This window comes from Onychostruthus taczanowskii, unplaced genomic scaffold, assembly GCF_017590055.1.
Source record: "Onychostruthus taczanowskii isolate IOZ18803 unplaced genomic scaffold, ASM1759005v1 scaffold1, whole genome shotgun sequence".
Taxonomy (NCBI): Eukaryota; Metazoa; Chordata; class Aves; order Passeriformes; family Passeridae; genus Onychostruthus; species Onychostruthus taczanowskii.
In genome coordinates, this window is record NW_024496525.1 from 10828788 (window position 1) to 10844152 (window position 15365).

At 38.7% G+C, this 15365-nt stretch overlaps 1 protein-coding gene across 5 annotated transcripts in view; it reads left to right on the top strand.

The window, feature by feature from the left end:
* MEIS2 (Meis homeobox 2) overlaps positions 1 to 15365 on the top strand; it is a 173407-nt gene that overhangs the window by 36699 nt on the left and 121343 nt on the right. For all 5 annotated transcript variants that reach the window (XM_041400162.1, XM_041400170.1, XM_041400188.1 and 2 more), the window contains one exon: positions 15198 to 15343. In XM_041400162.1, the coding sequence (XP_041256096.1) occupies positions 15198 to 15343 (146 nt within the window). The remainder of the gene's footprint in view (positions 1 to 15197; positions 15344 to 15365) is intronic.

A 15365-nucleotide genomic window follows, 5' to 3' on the forward strand; every position in this document is an offset into this window, starting at 1 on the left:
AGTTTTAGGAGTGTGGTTTGGGCTTGTTTGTTCTTTCGATTTTAGGTTGTTGTTTTTTTGTTTCGGCTTGGTTTTTTTAAGTGAAAACCCCAGATAATATAAGGATATTTGACTGCTAAAAATGAAAGAGCAAATATTCTACCCCAAAAGGTGGAACAGTCTTGAAGAAAACAGGTTACTCCCCCTCCTCCCCTCAACACTCTTTAGTCCCACAGAACGACTGCATGCTTCAGCACAGATTTCTCTGCTAGTTGGATCCCAGGAGGCCTTATTGAGTGCAATGCTGCTCAGGGAGTTGCAGCTGTATAAAGTGGGGGAAAAAAATGTAGTTTGTACGAATTGTTCTTTACCTTGGTTTGGGTTCAGCATGGCAGCTGCACTCCGACTTTGTGTGTGACAGCACAAAGGACAGCAAAAGTGAAAAGCAAGTCAGCAAGTAGAGAGACAAAAGCAACGATCAGCTAATACAGCTCCACATCGCCTAACTAATTTATGAGAAAAAACTGTTCTGTTCATTGGATCAGCACTCTGAGGAGGCAGGTGGAATTGTAGGAAGTTTTCATTGAGTCTCTGGAGCAACTAAGGAAGTCACTAGAGATTCTTCTCAGTTTGAACTTTATCAGGGTCTACGCTTAATCAATATGGTATTGGAAAAAGAATTAATTACTAAAGCAGAATAAAACAGCTGCATTTTAAACTAAGGATCCATCAATTCAGTAATCTTCCAGTTACAGGCTAGGTGCCGTGAGGATCATTTTGACTTCATGTAATGAGGAACTGAGGGAGTTTCCTCATGAACAGGCTGGGAATTCACATTAGCCTATTTCAGCTATTTGTCATCAGTACAACTCATTTCTCCCCTTCTGAATTACAATTTGTATTTGATATACTGTCAAACCCACAAAATTCCCATATTCATGGAACTGAAAGCATTAATGTGGAAATCATTGTCACCATGAGAAAAAGTCTTAACCTTCCTGAGCCTCTTTATTCTATAGGCTGCGGCTCAAGTGGTTTCATGCCGGACATACCTCTATTGTGTTCATTGTGAGGGTCAGGGACCTGCCTGTTGAAGAAGCAGTAATTTGAACACAGCCTGTAAATGTTTCATCTGTAATTTCCATAATGGTGAATTTCAAGGAGGGCTGAGAAGGGTTATGGGAGATGAATTAGGTTTTTAGTGAGCTCATTAGGAAGCCAAACAGAGTTTAGACAGCAAGGCGGTGAGTGTGGCTGTAATCAGTTCTGCTCGCTTTGTTCCCTGCCTTCGGGACATTTTTTGAAAACTTCATGGCAGGGGCTGATGAGAATATACTGAGCAGAGGCTGCAATCTGATGGTTGACTTGTTGATTTGTAAACCTCTTAATTCATTTTTTGTTCAATTTAATCTTTTCTTTCTTAAGGAAAATTAGTTGAATGTTAGCCCTCTTTGCACTATTCACCTCTTAAATTATGCTCATTTTGAGGAGCTTGTTATGCCTGAATAAACATGAAATGACTTGGCATTTTCCCATAAGAGGCACACCCATTTTAATACCATGTATTTACCATTCCTGGAAATGTCTCATTAACTTCTGAAAATCTGTGAGCATGATATTTTTGGGCTACTGTAACACACCTCTTGGCAGTCACAGAAGGCAGTTTGGTTAATGCCTCATAATATCCATTTTTATTCTCAACATGAAGAAAGGCTCTCTATAGAAAATTGATGCAGTTTGCTCTGCTAATTTTCATGCTCATTCCAATTAATTTAACATGACCCAGATTTTCTTCCTCGGGCTCATCCTGACTAATTAGTAAGGCAACACCTAGAACAAGTTCTGTTTAATAACATTGAGGAACACTAGTTGTGAGTGATTTTGATGCTAATAAAGATATTCACTGATGGGACAGATATTTTATGTCAATTATAGTATGTAATTTAGAAGTCCCTATGTGCTGGATAGAGTATAGGAAGGCTGGCAAATCACTATGGGAGATAATTTTTTTTCTTTTTGTTAAAAAGATTTCCAAAGCACCTAGCTATCCTCAGGGACCAATTAGTTTAGGTTTTTTTTTTGTTTTTTTTTTTGGTGCAACTAGTACTATTGTCAACTAATTCTACAGTAATAGATGGGGTGGTGCTGCTAAGGATGTACAATCTGTGAGCCATCAACAACCAGGGCCCAGGCTTACATAATTTACTGAACCTTTATCACATACAAGAAAAGCCACCATGGGTACCAGAAAGCAGCACGGTCAAGGAGAAGAGGATAGCTGCCTCATCTCCTTGATATAACTTTTCTTTTCTTGCCATTGTCCAGGTGAATCTGTTTTTCAATAAATAAACAGGGTTGAAAACGGGGTTTTCTTAGTGCCTCATAAGTGAATTGTCTACGCTGGTGTTCATTTCAGAAAAATGGCCCCAGACCTGCACTCCATGTGATAATTCTTTCCTGTTCTCTGGGCACTCTTCATCCAAATGTCAGAGCTGGTGCTCATGTAAGTGTCCTGACTGCAGAGATACCAGCAGCACAGGCAGATCTTTGTCCCTCAGAGCACTTCTTCCTGGGAAAGCTGGCTTGCTCCGTGTGTGTAATCCCCAAAACCAGAAACACAGCATGTGCAGCAGGGGAAGTGAGGTCCAGAAAGTGCTTTGGCATTGAGTTCATCAGAGGTAGAAAGAGGAAATTACAAACCTTGATTTTCCCCTGGTCTCTCAAAACAAATTCTCACATATGCTGCAGGAAGATAGAGACAGCATAATAACACCGTTCATACTTCAGGATTTTGGTCAGTCAAAACCAAAAAACTGTCTGGTGTCTTTATTGAAATTACAGTGCTAAGACTTGCTTTTGCTTCTAGTAACAAAAATGGAAATCCTACTATTTAGCTGAAGGAGAAAAGAAATAAGTTGTCCTTGTTCATCTATTTTGATCACAAGTATTATGTCCAAGAACCTGCCTTCTAACAGAGTATTTCAGGACGTTCCCTTTATGATACGCATTTAGAAATGAAAAATTAGCAAAGAAAAATGGCTGTGCTCAAACTTGAAATAATGTAATGCCCAAATGAGCGCAGGAGTGTGGTGGCATGTTTGTATTTAAAAGCAGTAATATATAATATTCACTTATGTAAGCGCCACCACCAATATTAAATATTACTTTCAAAGCAGTTTTCATTGAAAGCTGTGTGCTTTGCTTATTTGAGCAGTTAAAAAAAATATTTTCCTTAAAATTCACTGAAGGTAACTTTCTGAGCCAATAATAGGAAAAGGGAATACAATACCTTATGCTGGATAATGCTATTAGCTAACTCAATTCTTATGTGCAGTATAAATCTCTGTTAAGTTTTAAAACCTGACATAGTAAAACACAGGTAAAAATACCTTAACTATAAAATTGCAAGGGTGGGTTTAAAGTCTTTGAGGCAAATCTTAATTGCCAAGATCCTATTTTGTGGGATTTTGGTTTGGTTTGTTTTGTGGGGTTTTTTTGGTTTGGTTTGTTTTGGTTTTATTGGTTAATTTTTTTTTTTTTTTCCGCCAAGTTTTTAGGAGGAGGGGGAGAAGGAGAGAGAGATGGAGAGACTGTGTGAAGTTTCTTCTAATGCATAATGTATTTAAACACTGTACTTTCTGGATTGATGCCACTAACCAGCTCAGAAATGATTCCTGTTTCCTCCTTACAGACTTGCAGTAAGGAGTCAGAGATGACCATGTCTACCGTCATTCCTAGCTGGTGTCAGAATGTGACAATTCTGTTGTTCTGGGTCAGTGGTGAATAACTCACTCAAATGGTGCAAAGTCAGCCAGTTCTTAATTTTTTATCTCCTCAAGAGTGCATTCAGTGACTTTATCACTGAGAAGAATGACTCCCCTGCCTAGTGTGATCAAGATCTGGAAATTTGTTGCATCAGCACATTTAGCCTGGGCTGCTACTTGATTGGTGGGGCTTATATTTGATCTTATGGCAGACAGGTCAGCTCACTGACTGGCTAGGTGAGCCTGGGTCCGGAGGGAAACTCCATTTTACCCATCTGAACCTGAAGGAAGGGAAGTCTCATAACTTGCCAGGCTTTTCATTTGGGGTCCCTACATGTAGGCAACACTAACTCCTTTGAAGTAGGGAGTGGGGTGATGTAAGCTCAGCTCTGTAGACCAACTTGTGAAGCTCTTCCCTAAAAAAGCTCAGGAACGCAAATCAGTTCTAGAAAGACTTTGTAGGCATTTCATATTTGTGTTTTGTAATATTTTCTGCAACAGTGAATGACCTGAAATGAAATTACAGGTTATGAGCAAAGAGGCAATGCATCAGGTGTCAGAGCAGGTGTCTGTGCTTTTGAGCTTTGTGCTGTGAACTTTTAAAGAAATAGAGTTACAACAACTTAGTACCCTGTGGTTTTGCTATTCTTATGCCTCCTTATTTTCTAAATCCACTTCATTTAAACTTTTGTCAAAAGCTTTTTCCCCAGTTTCTACGGAGTTATGTGTATGTCAATACTTTCAATCTCTTAAAGCGGCCCAAAGCATTTTATGGAACAATTTGGCTGCAGAGACAGGTGGCCATAGCCATTCCTTCTTTTTTGCTTGTTTTTTAATCATATTATCCTGAAAAAAAAATCTGTAAAACTATAGAACGGAAAAAAAAATAAATTGCTTGTCTGCCTTTCTGATATCATAAAGATACCTGTCAGGGACTAACTATGAGTTTTAGCTCCCTCATGCTTGCTCTCTTTGTCCATCTACTGAACTTCAAAGAAAAGAAACATTTCAGGCCTTTCCAGTAACCCCTTTTAAGCATGCAATATGTACAGCACGTAAGTTGTAGATGGTTTACAGTTTACGTTTACTTGGAGGCTTCTTGGAAGAAAAGACTTCAGGAAAAAAGAATTCAGGAAAAACGGTACCCCCAAAAATAAACACAGGCAGGTCCAAAGCACGCAACTGTCATCTGGAGAATGATTCACCAGTGGGAGCAAGACTTGATTGAGTCCTTCGTTTTGAGCGCCAAGTAGCATATCCCTTATAAAGAGTATTAGCTGTGTTTCCAAATACATAACACCCTATATTTAAAGTATGGGCTTTAAGTTAAACCTACAAGAGCAGACTGTCAGTGTTCCCACGTAACCCTTCGCATTCTGGCGTTTTCCAGACTGCCAGCCAAATGAACACTTTAGGAGGAGGTGCATATATATGTCTGCAGCACCCAGCGGGTTAATCCACCCTACTGTGCATAGGTGTTGGAGCTCTTATGGTATGTAAGACTTGCCAAGTTTGGAGTTGTTTTGTACTTTTAAATTTTTTTATGAACTATGCATTCACAGTAAGCATCTCTTCTTACGCTGTTCAAGAGTTTGTGAATGCATATCAAGACAGTACTTTCATTTATTTTATGTAAAACACACATTTGTGTACATTTTATCACCAGAAAAAGTTTTTATGGTTCATTTTGAGACCTTTCGACTAAAACATCTCTTTTTTTAAGCATTTAGCCATCCTCCATTTTTCTTAATACATCTTAAAATAGACAAATATGCATTTTGGACTTGTGGCCTAACAGTGTCCTTTTCAGTAATTGAAGCTTTTAACTTAGTATCTCTCAGGAATAACTGTCTTGTTACACTTCTAGTCCTTTTTTTTCTAATTGAAAAAATCTTATCCATGTGTACCCATATGTAATATTTCAGCGAGTGCTTTCCTAATAACTAAACAGCCCTGAAAAAAGAGGTTTCTAATGGGGTGCTGTGGACAGTACGTGGACTCTTGCTGTACTAGTGGGCATCATTTTAGGGGCTGTGTCCTGAGCAAGCAGTTGTGACAGACAGCAGAGGGTCTAAGGGGAACTGCAAGACATTAAAATATCTCAGTTTATAACTACTTGTAACAGCTCTAAGGAAAATTGAGATGCTCTGATTGCTATTTTCCTTTAAAAAACCAGTCATTTTTACTCTTAAAGAAACTACATTAATGATTTAATGAAGAAGAATGGTGCAGGATGTTAGTCATCATCTACTTTTAAGTTCTCACATTCTGCTATATATAAACAACTGCAAAATAGTAAAGGTTAAATATTGATGAAGTGCAACTGAACTTAATTACTTCAACTGCAGGTAGAATTTTAATTTAACTTAGTTATTTTGCCCATATTTGATATTATTCAAATCACAAAAGTAACAGCATAACAAAATTTAAAAAGCTACTTAGAACAAAATATAGCTTTTTAATGTATGCTTACTTTTATACAGTTGATTGAGAAAATGAAAAACATTATCCCAGAACTAAAAAAAGAAAATAGTCTCTTAAAGGAGATGTGCTTTCAGCAAAAGAAAAATATTTTTTTGTCTCCCGATTTCTTTAATGACTTGTTATTGTTGCCTCAGCTGTAGCCAGTCTGCAGCTGGTATTCTTAACAGAATTACTATGAGAATGCCAAAAATACTTCTCTAAAAATATATTAAAAAAAGATTTAAAAAGAATGCCACTAAAACTGCAGCACAAGGACACTTTGTGTGACAGTGTTTAGTAGAATGAAAAATTTAAGCGGAATAACAGCTATTTACATTCACACTGCAAAGTAATTACTGAAGCATACAGAATACTTAAACCTATTTTAATAATGCTTTACTTCAGCCTAGATACCAAAAACTGGGAGTACTTACCAACTTGTACTGAGGCGGAGAGGGTGGGAATTGAAGTTAAAACCAGAAAAAAAGAAAAAAATCTATTGAACACATTCCTGGTGAGGTAGAATGTGAGTTTCACTTTTAAACAGAAGAGCATCATAAATCAGCATAAACCACATGTTTTAATGAGTGTATCTCCTCTGGAATTGTGCAGTGCTTGCAATTTTCTGTGACCAAGACATGGATCTGGTCTTAGACTTCTTACTAAGGCAAAACTGCCACTGACATTAATGATAATTTTGCTTGAATAGAACAAAGTGCTTGATGGGAGTTGTGCCAGCATGAGGGGTGCGAGATTAGGATAAACGTGCAAAAAAAGTACAACTTCAAATGGCTGTACCTTTGACTTCTACAGCTAGCATTTCCTCCAACTACAAGGATCTTAATTATAACATTTTCTGGTTCAAAGATTAACATTTAGCATTCTGGGAAAGACTTTCTGGACTTTAGTAACCTGATCAGCACGGTCTCCTTTTGGTCTCTGCCTCTTTCTGGTTCTTTGTATTGCAGGGGAGATGATAGTATCTGGCACATTCCTCGGATGTCTTGAAGATAGCAGCCTTCTGTGTTTGGGGCTGAAAGATTGTGAACTCTGTGTTAGCAGAAATGCCACACTAGGGAGGTGAATAGAACATTAAAAAATCTTTAGCTTTAGGTACTGCAGAGCAAGCAGAGTTGAATTTGAGAGCTGGGACTTAAGTGGGCATTTGTCCCTGCTTTCTTCCTTAATAAAATCTGAGTGTTAACTGTGGATAAGGGCATTTGAGAGATCACTAAAAATGAATCATTGAGTGCCCAGAAGAGCTTTATTATGATATACTATGGAGAACTTTAGAATATACCTAGTACTTATTAAGTGGTTATCAGACACATGTAGGAGTTACTATTATGGAAGAGAATTATTTTGTCCTTCGCTGCAGAAGCAAAATAATTTGCCAAATTAAAATGTCAAAATAAAACTCGTCCAAAACTGGATCTGTGTGGTCCTTTGTGGCCCTGTGCTCCCATCCAGTTTTCTTTTGCCCCATGAAAAGCTATTGAGCAAAAAAATCACAAGCACCAACCACCAATGTTTGTTGTGTTTGTGTGTGTGTAGTCCATTTTGAAAATGCCTGACACAATACTAAATCTGGGGGGAAAAAAAATCTCAGTGCAGAAATCCTGACTGGCCAAATTGATTTAAAAAAAATTACAAAATTTTAAAAATCCCCAAACAGATATCAGGTTCCAATACTGAATTCTTGTAGGAAGAGGCAAGGGAGGTTGCTTAGTTCAGTCTGTTTGCCCCAGAAGCAATTAGAAGGAATTATTCCGCTCCCGAAGTTCCACCTAAATGTTGCCACTGCCCAGTTAACCAGTGTGAAAATACCATGGAAAATAAATTATTAAACTATACTGTTATTACTAACTTGCCAGTTCCAGAGAAACAAATGCAGCCACATTTACATATGTGTCCATCTGTCTGTTTTTACACTTTATGTCTTCAACCAGTGGGTGAAATTGTTTTAATCCAAGCTGCAGTCTAATTTTTTTTTTTAATTTGTTTTTTCCCCCTGCTGATATTTTTCTCTGTGTGTATTTTATTTGTAGATGGACATGCATATTCTTGACAGTAGCTAGTTCTTAATTGCCCCTTTAAACTATCTGGCCATGGTAGTTTTAACTGGAGTATGCAGCAGAGTTCTCCATGGATAATTTTCGTTAGTTAGCAGATTGTTACCATCTCAATGTTGCTGAAATCCCTAATCTCAGGTCAGCGTGAAGCTGCAGTGGTTACAATCCTGTTGCCTGATGCAGTGTGAATGGAAGTGCTTTCTGTCAGAAACATGTGGTCTCTTCAGTGGAGAGCCTGCGTAAATCCTGTGTAAATAGAGGGAGGCTAACAAAGGATGAGCCCCTGCAGCTCAGAGCATTTGGAGCCATTTGGAGGCTGAATTTGCTAAATGCTGCTTATACCGCCTGAAAAGTTGAAGAGAAAGGAGCATAAAATCCCTTCTTTTTTCTCTTTCTGCTCCTACCCTGGGGGGAGGGTGTTAAGGGCCAGAGAAGCCTGAGGTAAGCCTATGAAGACTGTTTTTTCAGTGCTCTTTTGAGTGTGAAAAAGGTGGCATGGGTCACTGTCCCCTCTTTAATGTCGGAAAACCCACACAGTTAGTAAATGTTGCATGTAAACTAAAGCATTTCATCCCTTCTCCTGCACTCCACGGCAGTGGGCCATGAACTAGTCACTTGAAAATCGCAGAAAAATTTCACTTCGACATGTCTGGACAGTTTAGCACAGCAGGAACGTAAGAGAGATCAGTAATTAGCAGGTTGCTTTACTGTTGTTCCCCTTGTCTGCATTGGAACAGTTTTTTCACCTGATGTGAAAAAATGTTGGATTGCAATGAACGAACTATGAACCTCCTGGCTGTATAAGAGCTTAACATTTAAACTGTGGTTTATCAGTTTTCTCTTATATACAATAATACATTTTTGACATTTGACAGAATTTCTAAGATTTTTCAATTTCCTTTACAAATGAACATGAAATCTAAGCACAGACAATTAAGGATACAAAAAAGCCAGTCTTTTTTCTTATTTTTGGACAGAAAAATAATAAAAGGGGAAATGTGAAACTTAACAGTTCTGAAAATAATTTTGAGAGACTTAGATCACTGATTTTGTAGCATGCATGGCTATAATAAGAGCTGAAATGTCATTCCTACTTTGAATAAATAATAAAACATTTGTGAATTCCTTTCTGCAAATAAGATATGTTAGTGACCCTAGACAGGTGCCTATCCAGAAACAGAAAAGAAACAGTTTTCATTCTGTCTCTTGTAAATACACTTTATGTAGAAGATACCATGCAAGTCCTTAAGCCTTTAACACATATTGCCAGATGGCAATAGGGACTTGCTCCTGAATGACAAACTATGCTGAGTTGTAATTAGATTACGTAGAATAGCTTTGTATGTGGGATCTGATAGCATCTTAAGTTTTCTTCCTATTTGAATTTGTAATAATTATTAATTAATACATGTGTGAAATTCATACATGTCATCTTTATATTATCAGCCCAGTGGAATTGCTGGGTTTTTTTCTGGAAAACAAAAGAGCAGCAAGAGACAAGGCCAGGTCTTTGTCTCCTTCCTGCTTCTAGAAGGGCAACAGGACAACATCCTCTGTAGGAAGAGAGATGGTAGTGGTATGTGTCTGAAGTTTTCTCCTGTTCTCTCTAGTATCCACCCTTTCTTTCTGTCCAAGATGCTCTCTGAAGCATAGAACAGGGAACCATGAAACATATGTGTGGTGTCCCAGAGACACCAGGGCAGAGAATGCCGTGGTCTGACTACAGCAGCTCGCTTGAGGATACTCTACTCCAAGAAGAAGCGACCATGCAGGTCAGCACAGGCTCAGTGTGCCTGTCAGGCCCCTGAACAGCTTCTGATGGCTCCTTTCCTCCTGGATAAAGTAATTTAGCAAAACCAGCATAGGTACTGGCAGAGCACTGCCAATGGTGGCACAGCTCTAAGCTGGGTTGCCCACCTGAACTGTTTGTGATTTTCCAAGTCCCATACTTGCCAGTCATAACCTATCTTAACTTAGTTTCCCTGGGCAAGAAATGCAGGAGATAAGTATGGCTCCTGGGGCGTGAGGAGACTTAAGTTGACTTCCTGGAACAGGGATCATTAAGAAGAAGAGAAAAAAGAAAACAATCCATAGTCAGAACTTAATTCAAAGATCTGTGATCTACTGGAGCTGTAAGGCTAAGAGCCTGATAATTGTAACAGGATGGAATGAAGATAAGGATTCTCCTGAAGGGTCTTTGATTCTGGAGCTGACATTCCCTCTCTGTTAGTCTGCCCTTAAGTACAGACTATCTTATCTTCAAAAACATCTTCAGACACTTCTCTCCAGCTTTTTGACAGTGATAATTAACCAGATTTTTAAGATTTTTCTCTGGTGGTGATATGGATTGTATTACTAAGCTGAATGTCCTTATTAATAATGGTTTACAATATTTATGTGTCTAGATGGACACGTAAGTGCAAATAAATAATTGCAAGTTATGAATATAGGCTGCATGCAGATTTTCCTCTTTGTTTTGCATTTAAATCTACATATTCCACTCCATCAAAGTATTAGTCTGGAATATTAGAGTAGTTTACTTAAGATCAGCATAGTGCACTGCAGCTTTCTTTTACAGAATCCTTTAACGTGCTTTTCATATTGCATCCACTATTTTTAGAAAAATGGCAAAGTGTCTTGTCTTCCCCCGAGTTTAGATACTCCTGCTGTTCTCTCTTTTCCTTTAATGTGACAAACCTTAAAGCTGTAAGGGACCTCTGATGGTGAAGAAACTCGAACACTGGGTTCTGAAATGTACTTTTCCAGAAATCAGTTTTTAACGGCTCTACTTGCTATGATGGTAACAGAAACTATTTCTAGAATTTGAATCTGGACTGATACCAGGCTGCTGAGCTTTGGCCTGACTGGGTCATCCTTTTCAGTTACCATTTGATAGATTGGGAATTGGTTATTCATCCTGTTCACAAGTGGTAAAAGGACAAGATGGGCAACTTCTGAACTTGCTTCATCTGTTGCTGGGTTTTTACTCTGTGAAGAACACAAAGACTAGGGTTGAGATAATACTGATAGTGTGGGAGACTCACAAAGAAAAATTCATTGACATAATAAGGTTGGACAGGTTTTGCATAAGACTGGTCTCTGTTTCTCAGAGTCTTTGGCTATGTCAACACTGGACTTGCAAGCTTCTCTGTCCAAGGAAATAAGTTTGCAGCAAGCTGGAATTATGACGCAATGGGAACCCTGCAATGACTGCTTATTTGATATTTTTTTAAAGAAGAGGTATTCTCCTTTGCTTTCAATGCAAAGCAATTCAGCTTGTGGAAGGAAACCCTCAGCACATACAAAGAGTGCCTAACACAGAGCCAGTGTGGAAGCCCAACTTCCCACTGTGTCAAGAAGACTTGTATCTTCAGTGTCCTCAACAAACTCTTCCCCTAGAAGAGAAGGTCTTTAAGGAACCCCAGGTGGGTCCCTTCGCAGGGTTTCTTGTAAACTCTTTCCATCTTTTATAGGGGTTATTGAGACTATTACATAGCATTGCTATAATCTTAAACAAGCTGGGTAATATGCCTAATTCTCTACTGGTTGGAATCATGCCTAGTCATTGACACCTCCACAAAGAGAGTGCCACTTAACAATTCTCCACTTTCCTGCAACACTGATAGAATTTTGCAATCATGTGTACTCTTTGCACAAGAATAAATGAGTGAACAGTATGAGAAGCAGGAGAAAATAACCCTTACTTTTTTTGGTTCTGTGTGAAAGAAAGAGACAGTGGACCAAAATCCAAACCTTAATTTCTTCTCTGGAAAACTTGGATAACTATGCTTGTATAATTGCCATTTCCATAAAATTAGGATTTGACTCTACTCTTCTTACAAATTACCATCTAAACCAGGATAAGAATGGTTCACATAAGTAAAATCTCTTGTAATGATGATTTAAATTATTTAAATTTTGATTCCTTCATACAGTAGTGAAAAATATAGTTAATCCAGTCTGCCATAAAGTGACTTTCATATCTGTTCATTTTATTTCGCTTTTGATATTTTACTTTTCTTCATTTAAAGTAACTGACATTTATTTGGATAAAGCAAGCTAGGACCAGAAGTAAATAATTCCATCTTGGAAAAGACGGTTATGGGCTTTTTCTATGATTTCTTCTTACTAGAAGTTGCATCCACTAAAATGAGTGGTTGTAGTCCTATTAAAGATATGACAATACAGATTAACAGGTCTTTCATACACCAGGAGGAACAAATCGTGCTGTATTTTTCTTCTGATATCATTTGAAGTTACAATATTTGAATTTTCTTTTGTGAGGTTATGGAACAGATTAGGGAAGCACCGACTCTTAGGAATTCAGCTGCTGATTAGGATGGGAAGGCAATGAGAGCTTTAATTGAACTTTTATTTCTTGGGCTGCTATTAACTTTTTTAAACCAGGGTATTAATAACCTCATCAAAAAGTCCAAACACTGATATAGCGTGTGGGAGAATCCTGCTGGGGATGCTCACAAATAGGAGAGTATATGCAGACAGACAGAAATTTGTCCATAGAGAGAGTGAACTGGTGTTTCTGTGGTTTGAAAGGATGGTGCAGAGCAGAAGTTTTACAGCTCCACACATCCTGTGCATACACACATTACTTTTACATAAAGAGACAAAGATATCTTTATCCGCACGACAGATAGACAAACAGACTGACTGACTTCAAACTTGCACTTTCAGTAGAGATTTTTTCCCCCCATCTCCGGGTACTGCTTTTCAAAATTGCCTGAGGCTACAGTACAGCACCTCAGATCCCCAAGGCCCATTGCCTGGCTCCTAATAGCCACTCTCCATCTGTGTCACATGAACAGCTGATGAGATAGCTCCAGTGTCTGTATTTTGGAGAGCATATCCACCCAGGTTAAAATGCTGGGGTTGCCAAGGAGCAGTCAGAAGCCATTAGTGTTTGTGAGAATTTGCCTTGCAGCAGTTCCTTGGCATAGTGGAAAGAGTGTGTGCCTGTGTGTGTGCGCGCGCACACGTGTCTGTGAGAGAGGGGTAGGGTGGAATACGTGGGGGGGAAGAAAGCAGCAGAAAGGAGTGCTTTCTAAATAACTGATGTATTGCAAAAGCAAACAGTTGGTTACAGTCTTGAGAGCTTCCATAATCTCTTCAACTAGTTCACTGTGATTTGGCTCTCCTTTCTCTATCGTTAATAGAAGAAAAAAAAAAAAAAAAAGCACGAGAAACAGAGCAGCGACTTCAGGGTCTTGCTCTGGTGTTTGGGCAGATGGAAAGGAGCTGCTCTGCCTTGGGGCAGGGTGGTTGTAATGAAGTGGCCTGTCAGTCTGTAAATAGTGAGGGTCATCTCTTCCATGTGATGGAGGGTATCACATTGCAGTGAAAATGGAAATGTCAATAAAATTAATCTGCCAGCTCTTTGCTGTGGCTTTTTCTGTCTCTCCCATCCAAAAGGGTCGGTTTTTCAGAGGGGACGCGGTACAAGAAGGGTGATCTGGCATAGGAGGGAAGATGGAGCTGAAATGCAAGTTTTGAAGCAAATGGACTGTATGTAGCAGCAATGTATTTCGTTTAGTAGCACTACAGATCTAGACGAGGCTATAGGAATTAGCTCATGAATCTATAGCATTCCTCAGGAAGCTATGGAGCGTCTAGCTCAGGCTACATTGAGCACAGAGTTTATTGTTTTAGGCTTTCTTGGACAAGGTTTTTACTTAGCATGGGATTTATGGCATTTACTGCTAATGAATGTCTATTCTTAAATTACAAAAACCACCATCTCAGCACAATTCCCAGATGTCCTTCCAGGACCTCGGCTTCTTAAACACCAGCAGGGAGCATAAACTCTCCACTTCTCTGTTTTCCTCTTTCGTGTGGCTCCAGGCTAATGATGTGTAAGGAAAACACAGCAATCTATAAAGTCTCAGTGCTGTCCCAGTATTCTTCATTTATTTTGCATTTGATTATTCCAGAAGTCGGATCTTGTTTCTTTCCTTTTTTTAAAGTTATTAGTTCAAATATTAATGTAGGAATATGGCATATATTGCTGCTCTTGATTGATGCCTTCCCAAAAACAGGAAGACGTGCTCGTATGAATTTTAAGAAAGTAGGGGTCCTGCAATGCCTTGCCAGAAGAGTTTTTCAGATACATAATTTAGATGCCCTCCAGGCAGGCTTTCAAGGCATTTTTGCTGGAGGGCAAGAAAAAATAACTATGACTGTTAAAAGTAAATGATTTTTGCTAATGCACAATTAATGCCAGGGAAAAGCACAGAAGAGAAGGATGTTGATGGAAAGTTCTGATTAAGTGAGAGCTCTACCTTGATGTGCATCTTTTTTTTTTAATGATAATAATCACTGATGCAGAGATGTAGAAGTTTTCATGTCATGCAAATGCTGTATGCAGGGTCACACTAGGTGTACGTGTTTGTGAGTGCGTGTGTACGTGTGCTGGGAGGTGATGGTTACTGGGAGGGGCTCATCTGACAGTGTGTTATGTGCACTGAACGGTGACATGGTTACTGCCACCTCTGCAGAGGGCCTCGAATATATAGACTACAGAACATTTAACTTGATTACTTATACGTACATATTCAGAATGGTTGTAGGTATGCATTTACAGTAAATGGGTTTTCTTGTGGTAGGTTTTCCCACATTGAATCCCATAATTGAAAAAGAGCTACTGCACTATGTCAAGCACACAATTATAATTGAATTAATGATATATGCATGTGTGAAACACAAAATTAGTATTTGGAGAGACACAGTTTTCTAATTTTTACATATTTGCATCGGCATTCTTATATAATGAGAAACAGTATGTGCCTGATCTAACAAATAAAAACCCCCCAAAATGTCGTAGTGTCTTGGCAATTAATGATATTTTTTGGCTTCTGTATTTGGTTCATTAAACATCTCCTCCTTCCTGTTTTTCTCTTTGTTGTAGGTGATGGTTTAGACAACAGTGTAGCCTCACCTGGTACAGGAGATGACGATGACCCAGACAAGGACAAAAAGCGTCAGAAGAAAAGAGGCATTTTCCCCAAAGTAGCAACAAATATCATGAGAGCGTGGCTTTTCCAGCATCTCACAGTAAGTGGTGACCAAAACCAAA